The sequence below is a fragment of the Schistocerca nitens genome, chromosome 1 (genome assembly GCF_023898315.1).
Source record: "Schistocerca nitens isolate TAMUIC-IGC-003100 chromosome 1, iqSchNite1.1, whole genome shotgun sequence".
Classification (NCBI taxonomy): domain Eukaryota; kingdom Metazoa; phylum Arthropoda; class Insecta; order Orthoptera; family Acrididae; genus Schistocerca; species Schistocerca nitens.
Window position 1 is genome coordinate 691,187,594 of NC_064614.1, and position 14,492 is coordinate 691,202,085.

Consider the following 14,492-nt stretch of genomic DNA (forward strand, 5'->3'; position numbering starts at 1 on the left):
AGTAGACCTGGACGTTTAAACATAATTTGACAACACTGATTGTCCAATATAATTTCTCCTGCAACTATACCTGAATTGTGAACAAAGAACCTGATTTTGATGACACATTGCAAAATTTTCGACATCTTGATAACTTTTGTGACAGGTTCACTAGTATCAGCTAAGGCTTATACCAAAGATTGAAGTTGACTGATGATTTGATGCAGTTGTATCTGTTGGCTATATTCTACAATTAAAAAAATACACCATTGCATTAACTGCAGATCATTTTGCATAGATGGTTTTTAGCCTGACCCACATTTCAGTTGCATTTGTGCACATCATAACACATTAAAAGTGGAGTCAACTTGCTTCTTTGCAGAGTCAACCACGTGTACAATTGGAGTGGGTGTATTTAATTTTAAGCACTATTTATATAATGGTAGCTATTTAATTTTAAATTATCTTATTGTGAATGTGTGTGTGTTACTCCCCACACCCTCTGCCCCCTCCCCTCCTTTCACAAAACAAACACACACACACACACACACACACACACACACACACACACACACACACACACACAAAATTACTTACATTGACATTTAAGAACTTCAGGGAACATTTCAGAATTTTAATTTTGCTCAACATATCCTGATAATCAGAGCACAAGGCAATACAAGTTCATAAAATTGGAAAAGAAAGCTGTGCTGACTTTCTTATGTTGAGAATTGATTTTTTGTTTATGAATTATTTGCTGCACTAGAACACAGTAATAGTGAAACAAATTTAAAAATTGTACTCTCTTTATCAAAGCAGTACATAAATAGCTAAAGATGGAATTGATGACCTGTGTTACTTGTTTTATCATATGGCTCTATTTTCCTCAGCTTTGCTTTCTGTTGGCGTATCAAACTCGATGCTGATATACACGTCAGGTCAACTATACAACTAAAACAGTGTTCTCAGGTTATAAAATTTTGGCAGCAGAAGTTTTTTGGGCTTCAGCAAGCTAACACACACCAATGAGCTAAATCAGGAAAAATGTAAACTGGTCATTATTGACACGTACAATTGTGTCCCAATCGGGTATACAAAATGTGACTTCGTGTAAATTGTAAGAGCAAATGTGCATCTAAGGCTCTGTTATGGATACTCAGCATTGCGGATATTCCACCAGCAGTAAAAAAATTTTCATGTAATATGCGTGTAATTTTTGATGTTTTTGTAAGGTTGATGATTGAGATTTTCAGAAAGGTGGTAGGAAATTGATAATGTGAGTTATTGAACGTGCATTTCAGTTAGTATGCAAAAGTTGTGACAGTGGCCAAAATTTTCTGTGAAAATCTGTTTCCTTTCTGCTATTGAATTGAAAAATACAGATAACAGCAGAAACATTTTGAAATCATATTTCAAGAATTGTTGGTATATAGTTATTGTTCAGTGCATATATTCAGTTTTTATCATATGCTTCTTGGTAAACAGTAAATGTTTGATGTATACTAGTATTCTTTTCTAAAAGCATCTTTATACTTTCTTGTAGTCATTAGCTTTTATTTATTTAGATACACTCCAGCTGCACATACTATTTTGTAATTTTTTGCTTTGGATTTGTGTAAGAGAGGCATAAAGGCTTAAACAATCCAACCTGGCAAAATTGATGAAAAATTTTTTTTAATAATACACTAGTGTTGTATTTAATCACATATGTTTCATGTTAAGATTGTTCAGTTGGATCCCTTTCTGCCTCTTTTGACATGGGTGCAGCTGCATAAAAAATCTTAATCCTTATGGTGTTTGTGCTAAGGGCGTGCTTGTGTTTTTGTGTTGTTCCAGTGTGCGTGCAGTGGCCAGAGGGTAGGTTTCGAGGCCTGGAGCCCACCACAACACTTGCTAGATAGATGCTTGCTTCATTACACCATTAGTTACACTTCCTGTGCATGATATTTATACCATGGCAATACAAGAAGTAATGTGTTATTTATTATAAGTTATTTTTGCATAGAGTGAGTTAAAATGTTAAACAACAAATTTATCTGTTGTAACTTTGAATTTTGTGCATAATTTTTCCAGAAACTATCTTGTTTGGAAAAACTTCAGTAAATTGTTTGGAGTAGTAGAACTAATGACAAGCAATAATTCAAACCATAAGCAACCATAGGAATTTAGTTTGTCATTTGCATTGTCATGGTGCTTGCATGATGGGTTATGTTTCTTGAATATGATAACTACTAACGAGACTGTATTAACTGTAGACTGTGCCTCTCATTTACATAAGATTAATATTAACATTTTCTGGATTAAATATTTTTAATTACTTATTTTATCACAATTTTGAAGGTAAAAAGACTTAGTGCTTTAGTTACTATTTGCTTCACTGTTAACAGTTTGTAACATTGAAAGATGTTTAATTGTAGACACAATTTTCATTCATTTTTCCCCCTAAATGTATGTTGTTTCCATGTCAGTTAACAAAAAGAAAGCAAATAAGTTTTATAAGACACCTTTTTCCATCCAACATGAACACACTGCAAAAATAATGGTTGTAAAAGTGACAGATGCAAAATTTGTAAACTTGATACTTTGAGTTTATTATTGTATGAACCGTACTCCCCAAAGGAAATGGTTCCCTTTCATTGTTGGGCATTGAAACACAATAAAAACTGCATATGGAATTACACAAATCAACTTCACAGTTAAACTGACAAATGCTGCTTATCTTTTGTGATGACATTTCTTATTTAAAGTAAAAAGTTAGTTAATTTTGGGGATCTAGCACTGAAATGGGCATAACAGTAATTGTGTATGAGTAACTAATTTTTTGTATCGGGAAAGATATTATCTTAAGTGGCAAATTATTCGCGTTAGCTGTTGAAAGAAAGTTTGTGTGAGTGAAATTCCAATTTCGGTCTAATTTTGTGGCAAGTGTACATTTGTGTAACAAGATGTACAGTTCTTTGAAACTTGAAATGTAAAGCACTTATTATGAAATAATATAAATGTGCTACAATGTTTATGGGGACCTGTTTTGTGCAGCTATCACAATACACTGTTTTCCCTAGCTGGAAATCTCATCTTTCATGTTGAAGTATTTTGTGTATTAAACTTGTTTAGTCATAGTATTGAAAGACATAAGTACTTGCGAAAATGTAACATTTCAGGTCCATCTCAAAACTTCTTTTGTCATTATTGCCTATGAAACTGTTTATCAAATTTGCAGTACCTTGAACAGATAGCCCGTTGTCAGCAGTAGCAATCATTTCTCTCCATTAATATCCAGTCTGTTGTGTAAATGCCACACACTTTGGAATCAATACAAAATATGGCTCATTGTTTATTATTTCTTTAATAGCCTGTTAAGGTAGTTTGTCTCTAATTCTCAAAAACCTTAACTATTTATGCTAGTTTTATATGATTTTTAACTCCCCCCTGCCCCCCTCCCCCAAGGCAAATGGTAACATTCTGCAAGGAAAAAGTGGATAAAGGGATTTACTTTAGTGCCACATGGAAGTGTAGTAGATAGTTAAATTAAAAGTTGTTTGAAGTGATATTTTAAGAGGGAAGAAGAGACGGATAAAAGTGTAGAATGTCTTGTAGAAGACATTAAGTATTTTACAGCATAAGTTAGTATGTCAGCCTGGTGATAACGCTTTTTTTTTTTACTTATTTTAATTTCAGTACTGTGTGCAAATGTAAATTGAGGGAAATGGGAAGTGTAAGTTACTGTGCTTGCACCATTGAATTTTATTTATCTTTCTGCTATTCATAGATTTTCTACTTACATGATTTTTTTTTATTTTTTATCTTTTTATTTATTTATTTATTTTTTTTTTTTTACTTGTGCCATATTAACAAAATAAAGTTGTCATCCTTATCACTATGATTGTGTTATTGGATAACACTGTGGACGTAATGTCGGGAATGTTTCCGTAATGGACCTCTCGCATTACTTTTAGAGTGCCGTTCCAGGAAGGTATGCTGCGAGAATTTCTGTGAAGTTTGGGAAGTAAGTGACAGGTACTGATAGAATTGAAAATCTGAGGGCAGATCATGAGTTGTGCCATGATAGCTCAGTGAGTAAAAACATTGCCGGAGAACGGAATGGTTTTTAATTCGCATCTGTCCGGCAAATGGTTTTAATCACCCAAAAAGTTTGTTATTGATTCTGTTTACATGACATTACCCTGAGATCTAAAATCTGCAGTATAAACCAAGCAGTTCAGTGAACAGTTTGCTATCTGCTAGAAAATTGTTGAATTGTTGATTGTGCAAGCTCTTTGTTCAACAGAGAACCCAGTGTGAAAACACTTTACTGTTGTTTGTGTACCAGTCATTGTAGTATGATTTGGTTGAAAACCTTTGGGCATTTAAAGTATTCAAAATCAGTGTTGCACATTAGATTCAGAAATTCATTATCTTAGTCACTGAATTGGAAGACCAAAACGCCTGCCATCAGATGTCCATGACAGGTCCTAGAATGTTTCTTGTGGATATCCTGTGTACGTTAATATTATCACTTCTGGTGGTGGATCGCGGCTGGGTTGGGGATCATATCTGCCCGGAGACTGGGTGTTTGTGTTGTCCGCATCATTGCATCTTCATCCATCATCATCATCATCATTCATGATAGTGCTGGATTGGACTGCGTAAAAATTGGAGTGTGAAAAATATTGGTCCTTTGTGCGGGCACTGATGACCATGCATTGAGTGCCCCACTAACCGAGCATCATCAAACTTCTGATTGTCTCCGCGATGCATGTGTTGATGAGGAATGAGCCTGGAAGGTGGTAGCTCAGGACAGAACCATTTAGTGGTCTAAAAGGATATATTGATTTATGCAGCTGGGCAACTAGTTTACATTTCTCCATTACCCACCTTGTTCCGTTCCTATGGCCAATGGAAGGGACACACACAAACTATGTGAACTTTGGACCCACATTCATGATAACATGATGTGGACAGTTATGGTCAAAAATGTTTTGCATTCACTATATTTGACACTGTAGCTACTCCATTTGTTCAGATTTGTCAAACAATTGCCATGTTGCTCATCTACCTAAAATCCTGTTTCCGTAAGCACGATTGATGACAATGTGTAAACATCTGATTATTTTTTGCCATTTACTTGATACTCATTCTGTGTTACCATACAGTTGCAATGAGCCTTTTGTCAAAGTCGCATAAATTGCGGTTTTCCTGTTCTCTGCATGTGGTCACATTTCAGTGACTTGAAAGCAGTCATTACATTCTGGCTAATCAATGTTAATTTTGTTCCTTTGTTCTCCCTCCCCCTGATACCCACAATTTCTCGTTTAGTTCCTGTACATGGGTGTATCCATAAACTGTGTGAAGAGTTGGTTCATCAGTGTTCATTGGATGACAGGGTTCATTTCGAAGTACAAATTTTTCACATTTTTAACAAGTATTTTATTGGCACTCAGGTACTTCAAAAGTATGTTTAATGCTCTGTTAGTGACGGGCATTTAGTTCTCTGTGCAATTAAACTAAAAATTTTAAAACTCGAAAGAATACAGACAGCTGGTGTGGTAATCATTTGACATCAAATTTCAACTGTGACTGCAGCAGTATTATTTTAGATTCCTGAGGTACCATGAATGATATTTGGCTGTAGGAATCATCTTTCCCTGAAGATTTGGCTTTACTTTGTGTTATTAACACTTTATCATGCTGCTTGTATTACTTTGCAGCCTTGTACTTAAGATTCAGTCAAAATATTTAGGTACTTCTTTGCACGGTATTTACATGGGTGATTGAACTAAAGAAGGAAAGTTACATATAAAAATGGAGCGTGATTAGATTCGTGTATTATCCATTAACAAAAAATCAGTGTTGTTCAGTTACACAGAACAAGTTTATGTAGTGTGAACAAAAATACGTGACTATATCATATTAACTTTGGAATGTAAAAAGGAGGTACAAGAAAGTATGTATAAGTTATGCCTCTTCTGTGCTTTCTCTAGGGATCAGGATACATTGAACTATATGGGAGGTAGTTTCAGTGGACAGATACAGCAATATGATCATATATTCTGTTATTTAAATGTCAAACGACAGTTGTAGGCTTTCCAAAAATATGGATTATGATGAATGAAATTATGATTATATTTTTTGTTTGCTTTTACTAGATAATGTTTCAGCAGGGGCACGCCCCCCCTACACACACACACACACACACACACACACACACACACACACACACACACACACACACACACACAAAAAAAAAATCTAGCTCTTGCATATGAATTGACCATGCTGTATGATAATGAAGCAACGCATTCAAATAAATAGAAATACTAAAAAAAGCGTAGAAAAAAAGTTCACCTGCATATACTTCCCAGAAGTTCTGAATTATTCTGCTTGTTATTGAAAATTCAGAAAGTAGACACTCGATATGGCACATAAACAGAGTTGCACATTTCACTTATCTAAGTAAAATCCTGAAACTTACAGGAGAGTCGTCATCTCAGAGAAGTGAGGAGTGTGTATGGTAAAAACAGCACACATATAATAGGGGATGCATGTCCATTCACACAAAGATTAGTTACCACAAAACAGTAATCAAGCCTGAAATACTGTGTGCAAATGAAAAATGATGTGTAAATGAAAAATGATGTGGAAAGCTTACTGAAAGAGGAATGCAAAATCATGAGAGAAATTCTCGGCCCAAAGCTGACAGAAGAGGGATATATATCTCACACTATGAAAACCACAGACCCAGTGTCGAATGTTGCATCAGGCTGCCACCAACAAGCCTCACTAGCAGATTTCTGACATACAGGGGATCAAGTCAACACCACCTTGAATCGTGCAAGTCAACTTTGATGTAGAAACAACGCACATTGATCCAATAGAAGCTGAAGACAGAAACATATACAGAGGCACGATACGCAAATGGAATGTGAGGTAAACTCTGGGACAAAGAGGACTGAAGAAGGAGATTCCATGGAGATAAAGCAAATTGTGAAAGATAGGAAAGAATGCTCAAATGAGGTGGAATGCTTTGTGTAATACTACAAAATACTACTGCTGCTGCTGCTGCTGCTGCTGCTAATAGTAGTAGTAGTAGTAGTAGTAGTAGTAGTAGTAGTGTAATGACCCAGAACGCACTCCTTGGGGAAAATAAACTAATTAATTTATGATAATAGAGTGCTGCATCTGAGGTAACAGAGCGGTTAATGTCGTAAGAAAGCCAATACTAAGTATTTAGGGAAGTGTAACAGTTCTAGGTCACAACTCGTAAATAATGGAAAGTGACAGCTATTCCCTTTTGTGTATAGTGAAAAACTATTTGCATTGTGAAATGCAACCTAAAAGTTCTCATAGGGAACATTCTGGTGTATGCTATCAACAAGAAAGGACGTGGTAGTGATGGCAAGGGCTAGCCAAGAGAACAGGTACGGATCTGAAGTATAAAATGCAAACAAGATTGTGAAAATGGCTATATTGATTTTGAAGGAACAGTTCTAATTCAAGTAACGTATTAGTGAAGTTTTTTCAGAAGTATTACAAAACTTGAACATGACATACTGATTTGGAATGTATGTTGGAACTTCACTCCCTGCTGTTCCGTAATTCTGTCGATGGCTTTAGTAGAAAATATATATATACAAACAAAGATGATGTGACTTACCGACACAAGCAGACATATCTGCTTGTGTCTGTATATATATCTGTGTGTGTGTGTGTGTGTGTGTGTGTGTGTGTGTGTGTGTGTGTGTGTACCCGTCCTTTTTTTCCCCCTAAGGTAAGTCTTTCCGCTCCCGGGATTGGAATGACTCCTTACCCTCTCCCTTAAAACCCAAATCCTTTCGTCTTCCCCTCTCCTTCCCTCTTTCCTGACGAGGCAACCGTTGGTTGCGAAAGCTAGAATTTTGTGTGTATGTTTGTGTTTGTTTGTGTGTCTATCGACGTGCCAGCGCTTTCGTTTGGTAAGTCACATCAAGGGAAACATTCCACGTAGGAAAAATGTATCTAAAAACAAAGATTTAAAGGTCTTTAAATATGTCTGCTTGTGTCTGTATATGTGTGTGGATGGATATGTGTGTGTGTGTGCGCGAGTGTATACCCGTCCTTTTTTCCCCCTAAGGTAAGTCTTTCCACTCCCGGGATTGGAATAACTCCTTACCCTCTCCCTTAAAACCCACATCCTTTCGTCTTTCCCTCTCCTTCCCTCTTTCCTGATGAGGCAACCGTTGGTTGCGAAAGCTAGAATTTTGTGTGTATGTTTGTGTTTGTTTGTGTGTCTATCGACGTGCCAGCGCTTTCATTTGGTAAGTCACATCATCTTTGTTTTTAGATATATTTTTCCCACGTGGAATGTTTCCCTCTATTAATATATATATACCCTTCAGTCATAATTTGTCATCTTGTTGTTCCAATGTGTTCGATGAAGAATCTTGTTATAATATAAAAGAAATAAAAATGTTTACAGAAATTATATTATGGATTTTGTGTATTGAGTGAAATAATAAGTAGGAAATTTCATGAAAATATTATGTCAATAACCGATGAAGTATGCAGGACACAGTGTCTGTTTTTTTGGGATGCCAAATACTTCCATCACATGTAGATAGGGGAAAGAAAGCATTACATTGAAATTTTCTTTTATTTATACATACACATGCTGTACTTTTTGTTTCAGTGATGGCCAATGAGTAAAGTTTGTATGTGACATCAAGAGATTTAACCATAAATGAGACAACGAAAGTACTGTGGTTGAGCTATGAATTTCATATGTTGTTGTTGGGATTTCAATAGAATTAACATAGTTGACACACATCCTGTTTGTGTGAATTTGGGGAGAGGGGAGCAAAGTAATCAATACTCTAGAATCTCTGATTTGTACTTATGTGAGATTTCCCAGAGAGGAAGAGCAATAAAATTAAGATATTATCCTTGCAATTTGCACTTCACAATCTTACTAGGATTATTTATTTTCTGTTGTTGAACACGGAATTTTAACTATGCTACAATGTACATTCCATGGTGTGTGAAATTTTATAAATATGGCTTGGTGTACCAGGCTACAGGCTGCCTGCTGCTGTGCCCTGGTCATGGTTGGGGGGCACAGCTGCTCCCCTTACGACACCCTCATCCTCGGCAGCAACACCACTGGTGCTGACGCCACGCACTGCACGCAGGAGGTACACACACTGCCACTTGCCTGTTTGTTTTGCCTCGGGCTGTAATCCATTCTGTATTTCTAACAAAAGGGAATAAAGGATGAGCTTAAAAAACACAGCAATGAAAAAAGAATATTAACTTTGAGATTATCATAAAAATGAAATCTTTATAACACCTTAACATCTATGTAATGGAGTGCCAAGCATCCTTGCATTACTTGGCATTTTGAGCACACTGCTTTTTTGTTAGTACTTTTGTCGAGGAGTTTACAAAACAAAACGAAAAGTATTATTAAGTGACTTTTTTTACCCTTGTCTGAATATAGAATGGATATCTGAGGCAGGAAGCAGTGTGAAGTAGAGCAGAAAGTAGTTGTGTGGCTTCAACAGCAGCATGGTTCGAGCAGAAATTAACCACATTTAAAAGTATTAGTACCCATTTTGATTTTGCATGGATGATCATTGTTTTTTTTTTCCAGTTTCTGGATTTTCTTTCAGTACCTGTTTTAGAAACTGGCTACAGTGATTGCACTAGACTAGTGTAACATTTTAATGCCTCAAGTTTTTACTTAACTGCGATTATGTTTCCAAGGAAATGACACTGCATGTTTAATTTAGAAATTTTGGAGTATTCAGATAGAGTGCTTGTAACCCAGTGGTTCATGCAGTTTGTATTCAAAATTACTTAAATAATGTAATTCCATTACTTTGGTGCTGCTTTTGTTGTCATGCTTTACCTGTTTCCTTTCCTCCGTTGTATGTATGGTGGTTACTATTTAAATTAGTCCTTCCACAGTTTTATGTTGTACAGTATGCGTTTTCTAACGATTTTTGTTTTGCATGTGCAAATATATCTGAGCCTGATTTTTTTGTATGGCAATGAAAAATTAGGTAAATTGAGTAAAATCCCTAGTCAGTGCAATCATCTGTTTGCAAGTGCAAGGCAGTACAGTGGAACCCATTGATGGTACCCATAGAGGATGGTAAGCGGTGTTACTCTACCATAGGTGGCCACAAATATTGTATAAAATGCTATTATCTGCTCAGCGGCAGCAGCATTACGAGGTGTGGCAATTCAGCGTGGGCGAGCACGGGCGACTTTCCCAGCAGCGGCAGCTGCAGCGGCGGCCGCATTTGCCAGGCACCCAACTCCCCTCTCAGCTGCAGCGGCTACTGCACTCCACGGATACACACCGTGAGTGCTGTCTATGTACTTTTCATATGACTGAAAACTGTCTGTCCAGGAAGTCTTCGAATTACCGAAATTAATGATTGATCGGTATCTCGTATGAAACTGATTAATGTTCATCATCAATTCTGTTTACCTACAAATTGTGCACAATATTGTTCTACGTGCAGTTTACTTGTGGCAATACATGTATAATTGTTGTTTCCCATTGCATTTTGCAAACACAAAGCGACGTCAAATAGTCTTCTTATGGAGAATTCCAAAGACTGCCATCATCTAAACAAATTCTTAATTCTAAATGATTTCCCTGACAAATAAAATTGAAATCTTCATATTTGAAAAAAGTGAAAGAGACTGTAAAGTAATAAGTGTGATTGATGTGTTCATTAATTTCAGTTTATAACATAGGCTATAAAGGAAAATAAAGTAAAACTCATTAAGTAAGAATGGTGTTCTTATTGTCACAGGTAATACTACAGTTATTGGTAGTTGAAAGTTGCCATTTCTCATAAACTAATGTGACTACTTCTTATTCACGTATGATTATATTACTTCAGAATGCCTCATAATGTCACATTACAATGTATGTCCATTTCCTCTTACAATACCCTGTCATCAGATTTCAGAAAGACCTTTACATGATGCACACTTTTGTCAGTGCCAAATCCAATTAGCACTCCACTTTTCAATGGCTGATCTCCCCCCTCCCCTCACCCCAGCCGAGTCCCTTCCACTATCACCTCTGTGTGTGGGTGTGGATGCGACCCCCCCCCCCCCCCCAAAAAAAAAAAAAAAAAAAAAAAAAATGCTGAAGTACTGGCAGTGATGGCACTTATTCTTAAAAGTAAACTGCCATTTTTTATACAAACCATCATCGTTGTTGAATTTCAGCAGCAAGCAAACAACTTACTTCATGGTTACTTATGTGAGTGACATTCAGTGTGGTGTAGATGTTAAACTTTTATTTGCAAACATTCATATGAAAATAGCTCTACTAGCATACAGGTAGATGATTTGGCAGGTCAACTGCTGTGTTGAGCCAGCCAATGGAGGTAAGTGCATAGAGGCATACAATTTGCAGAAACCTTTGGCTTTTTGTATTTATGCACTTCCCCAGTTTTCACTTCCTCTTTGGTCATTTGCTGTCAGTGTGTATGTGTATATGCTATGTTGTTGTATTTTTTGTTGCGATATCATTTATCCCTTGCTGTAGTACGTAGCATGCTTAGTTTTGTTCGTGTGATTTACTTTTGAAATTAATGTGTATGTTGCAGCTGAATTAGTGTATTGTTGGTGTTGTGTGATAATATTAAGCTACATAAAGACTTAACTAACTAGTTGACATTTTGTATACTAGGTTCATCATAAGAATAAACCTGATGTGAAAATTATACTGTGTATTCTTCCATAACAGCTGGAATCTTATTGCATTTTGTTTCACATAGAGTGGAAGCAAAGCTGCCTTGAGTACAGTCAACTACGATAATAAGGATATATTTTATACTGAGTGAACACATTGACTCAGCGATAATATGGTACAAAAGCTTTACTGACACATTTAACTTGAACAGCATAGGTCAGCTAGCTGATCCAACTAACCAGTAGTGGTGTGAACAGTTGCAGTTAAGATGTGAAAAGAGATGAGCTTCGAATGTCATTTAATTTTTACATGGAATGGAGTAATATATGGCAAAACTCCGGCAATACACTTCTTAGGGGACCAGACAGAAAATGTAATATTCTCTTGTTCTTAGCTAATATTGTACTGTAGTTAAAAACAACAGAGATCAGAATTCCTAACTTAAAGACAGGGTAATTTTTCTGTGTGGACTGTGTCTGACTTACAAGTGTATTGAAGGGATTTCACTATATACTTACATATTAAAGCCATTGAAAGTATTACTTACAGTCAGTCATTTGGGTGATCTTTGAACTCGTTCCATATCCGAATCCAAGGAATACATTTCAGTACTGGTACTGGAACTGTCAGTTCCTACATTAATAATGAGGTGCTCAACAACAGAATCCAGAAAGCCATCAAAACACATTTTCTCCTTTTGTTTTTATGAAGTGCTGTACTGCATCCCACCAGCATTCACAGTGATAAGAGAGAAAGCTTTGTGCATTAGTTCCAGTACATATGGCAGCTTAATTGTGTTGTTATTTCTTGCAACAAATCTCTCTGCGTGACCCCAGATCAGTTCTACTGGGTTCAAATTGCAGTGTTACGGTACCAGGAGCGTATGTTATTTCATTTTGGTCCCAAAAATTTCATTTGAAAGGATTTCTTGATTTAATCAAGCTTGTTAACAGTCTTAAATATCTGTACCAATTAAGAATTTATATGTTACATGAGATGTGTAATTAGAAAAATGATCGCAGCAAGGTTTGGAACAGCAATCCACAGAATATCCTTTTACCTTTCTTCATCACTACCAGTTAAGCTGTGCATTGTGCCGGAACTGTGACGAATGAACTCCATCGAAAATTTCAGTCTATTTCCTCTGTAAACTTCTGAAAAACATGAACAACAATCTGTGACTTGCTTTTATTCCTTCTCTCTCTCTCTCTCTCTCTCTCTCTCTCTCTCTCTCTCTCACCCGTCTTTTTTTTTTTTTTTTTTTAACTGTGTTCCATGTGCTTGTTCTGGAAGTAGCATCAGCCATTTTCACATTACGTATTAACAGCACGACAATCTGAACACAATTAGCTTTTATAGAGACTGCGACTGTACATGATTTTTGAAATGAAATTTACATAGTTAAAGTATGATTAAGAAAAATTTTGATGGTTGTTAATACATTAGAATGCCTTTAAGTTTCATTTACAGTAACATATGTATAAGACATCCAATACAACAGTGGGGCTACTTCCAAGAGCATAACACTGCCAGCATTGCGCGCTGTTTTTGCTGATTAGTCTAAATCTCCATCTACATTTATACTCTGCAAGCCACCCAACAGTGTGTGGCGGAGGGCACTTTACGTGCCCTGTCATTACCTCCCTTTCCTGTTCCAGTTGCGTATGGTTTGCGGGAAGAACGACTGCTGGAAAGCCTCTGTGCGCGCTCGAATCTCTCTAATTTTACATTCGTGATCTCTGAAGGTATAAGTAGGGGGAAGCAATATATTCGATACCTCATCCAGAAAAGCACCCTCTTGAAACCTGGCGGGCAAGGTACACCGCGATGCAGAGCGCCTCTCTTGCAGAGTCTGCCACTTGAGTTTGCTAAACATCTCAGTAACGCTATCATGCTTACCAAATAACCCTGTGACGAAACGCATCGCTCTTCTTTGGATCTTCTCTATCTCCTCTTGTCAACCCGACCTGGCACGGATACCACACTGACGAGCAATACTCAAGCATAGGTCGAACGAGTGTTTTGTAAGCCACCTCCTTTGTTGATGGACTAAATTTTCTAAGGACTCTCCCAATGAATCTCAACCTGGCACCTGCCTTACCAACAATTAATTTTATATGATCATTCCACTTCAAATTGTTCCGCACGCATACTCTCAGGTATTTTACAGAAGTAACTGCTTCCAGTGTTTGTTCCGCTATCATATAATCATACAATAAACGATCTTTCTTCCTATGTATTCGCAGTACATTACATTTGTCTATGTTAAGGGTTAGTTGCCACTCCATGCACCAAGTGCCTATCTGCTGCAGATCTTCCTGCATTTCGCTGAAATTTTCTAATGCTGCAACTTTCTGTATACTACAGCATCATCCGCGAAAAGCCGCATGGAACTACAGACACTATCTACTAGGTCATTTATATATATTGTGAAAAGCAATGGTCCCATAACACTCCCCTGTGGCATGCCAGAGGTTACTTTAACGTCTGTAGACATCTCTCCATTGAGAACAACATGCTGTGTTCTGTTTGCTAAAAACTCTTCAATCCAGCCACACAGCTGGTCTGATATGCCGTAGGCGACAGTGCGGAACTGTATCGAAAGCCTTCTGGAAGTCAAGGAAAATGGCATCTACCTGTGAGCCTCTATCTAATATTTTCTGGGTCTCATGAACAAATAAAGCGAGTTGGGTTTCACACGATCACTGTTTCCGGAATCGATGTTGATTCCTACAGAGCAGATTCTGTGTTTCCAGAAATGACATGATATGCGAGCAAAAGAAAATGTTCTAAAATTCTACAACAGATCGATGTCAGA

The 14,492-nt window shown here is 36.9% G+C and overlaps 1 protein-coding gene across 10 annotated transcripts in view; it reads left to right on the forward strand.

Annotated features, from left to right (window-relative positions):
- The window catches only part of LOC126259353 (RNA binding protein fox-1 homolog 3-like), a 456,111-nt gene that overhangs the window by 397,986 nt on the left and 43,633 nt on the right, over positions 1-14,492 (forward strand). For 6 of the 10 annotated variants that reach the window (XM_049956084.1, XM_049956093.1, XM_049956116.1 and 3 more), the window contains one exon: positions 10,173-10,320. In XM_049956084.1, coding sequence (XP_049812041.1) covers positions 10,173-10,320 — 148 coding nt within the window. Of the gene's footprint in view, positions 1-1,815; positions 1,837-9,025; positions 9,147-10,172; positions 10,321-14,492 lie in introns of all 10 variants that reach the window. The other 4 variants (XM_049956143.1, XM_049956163.1, XM_049956134.1 and 1 more) reach the window with 3 other exon arrangements.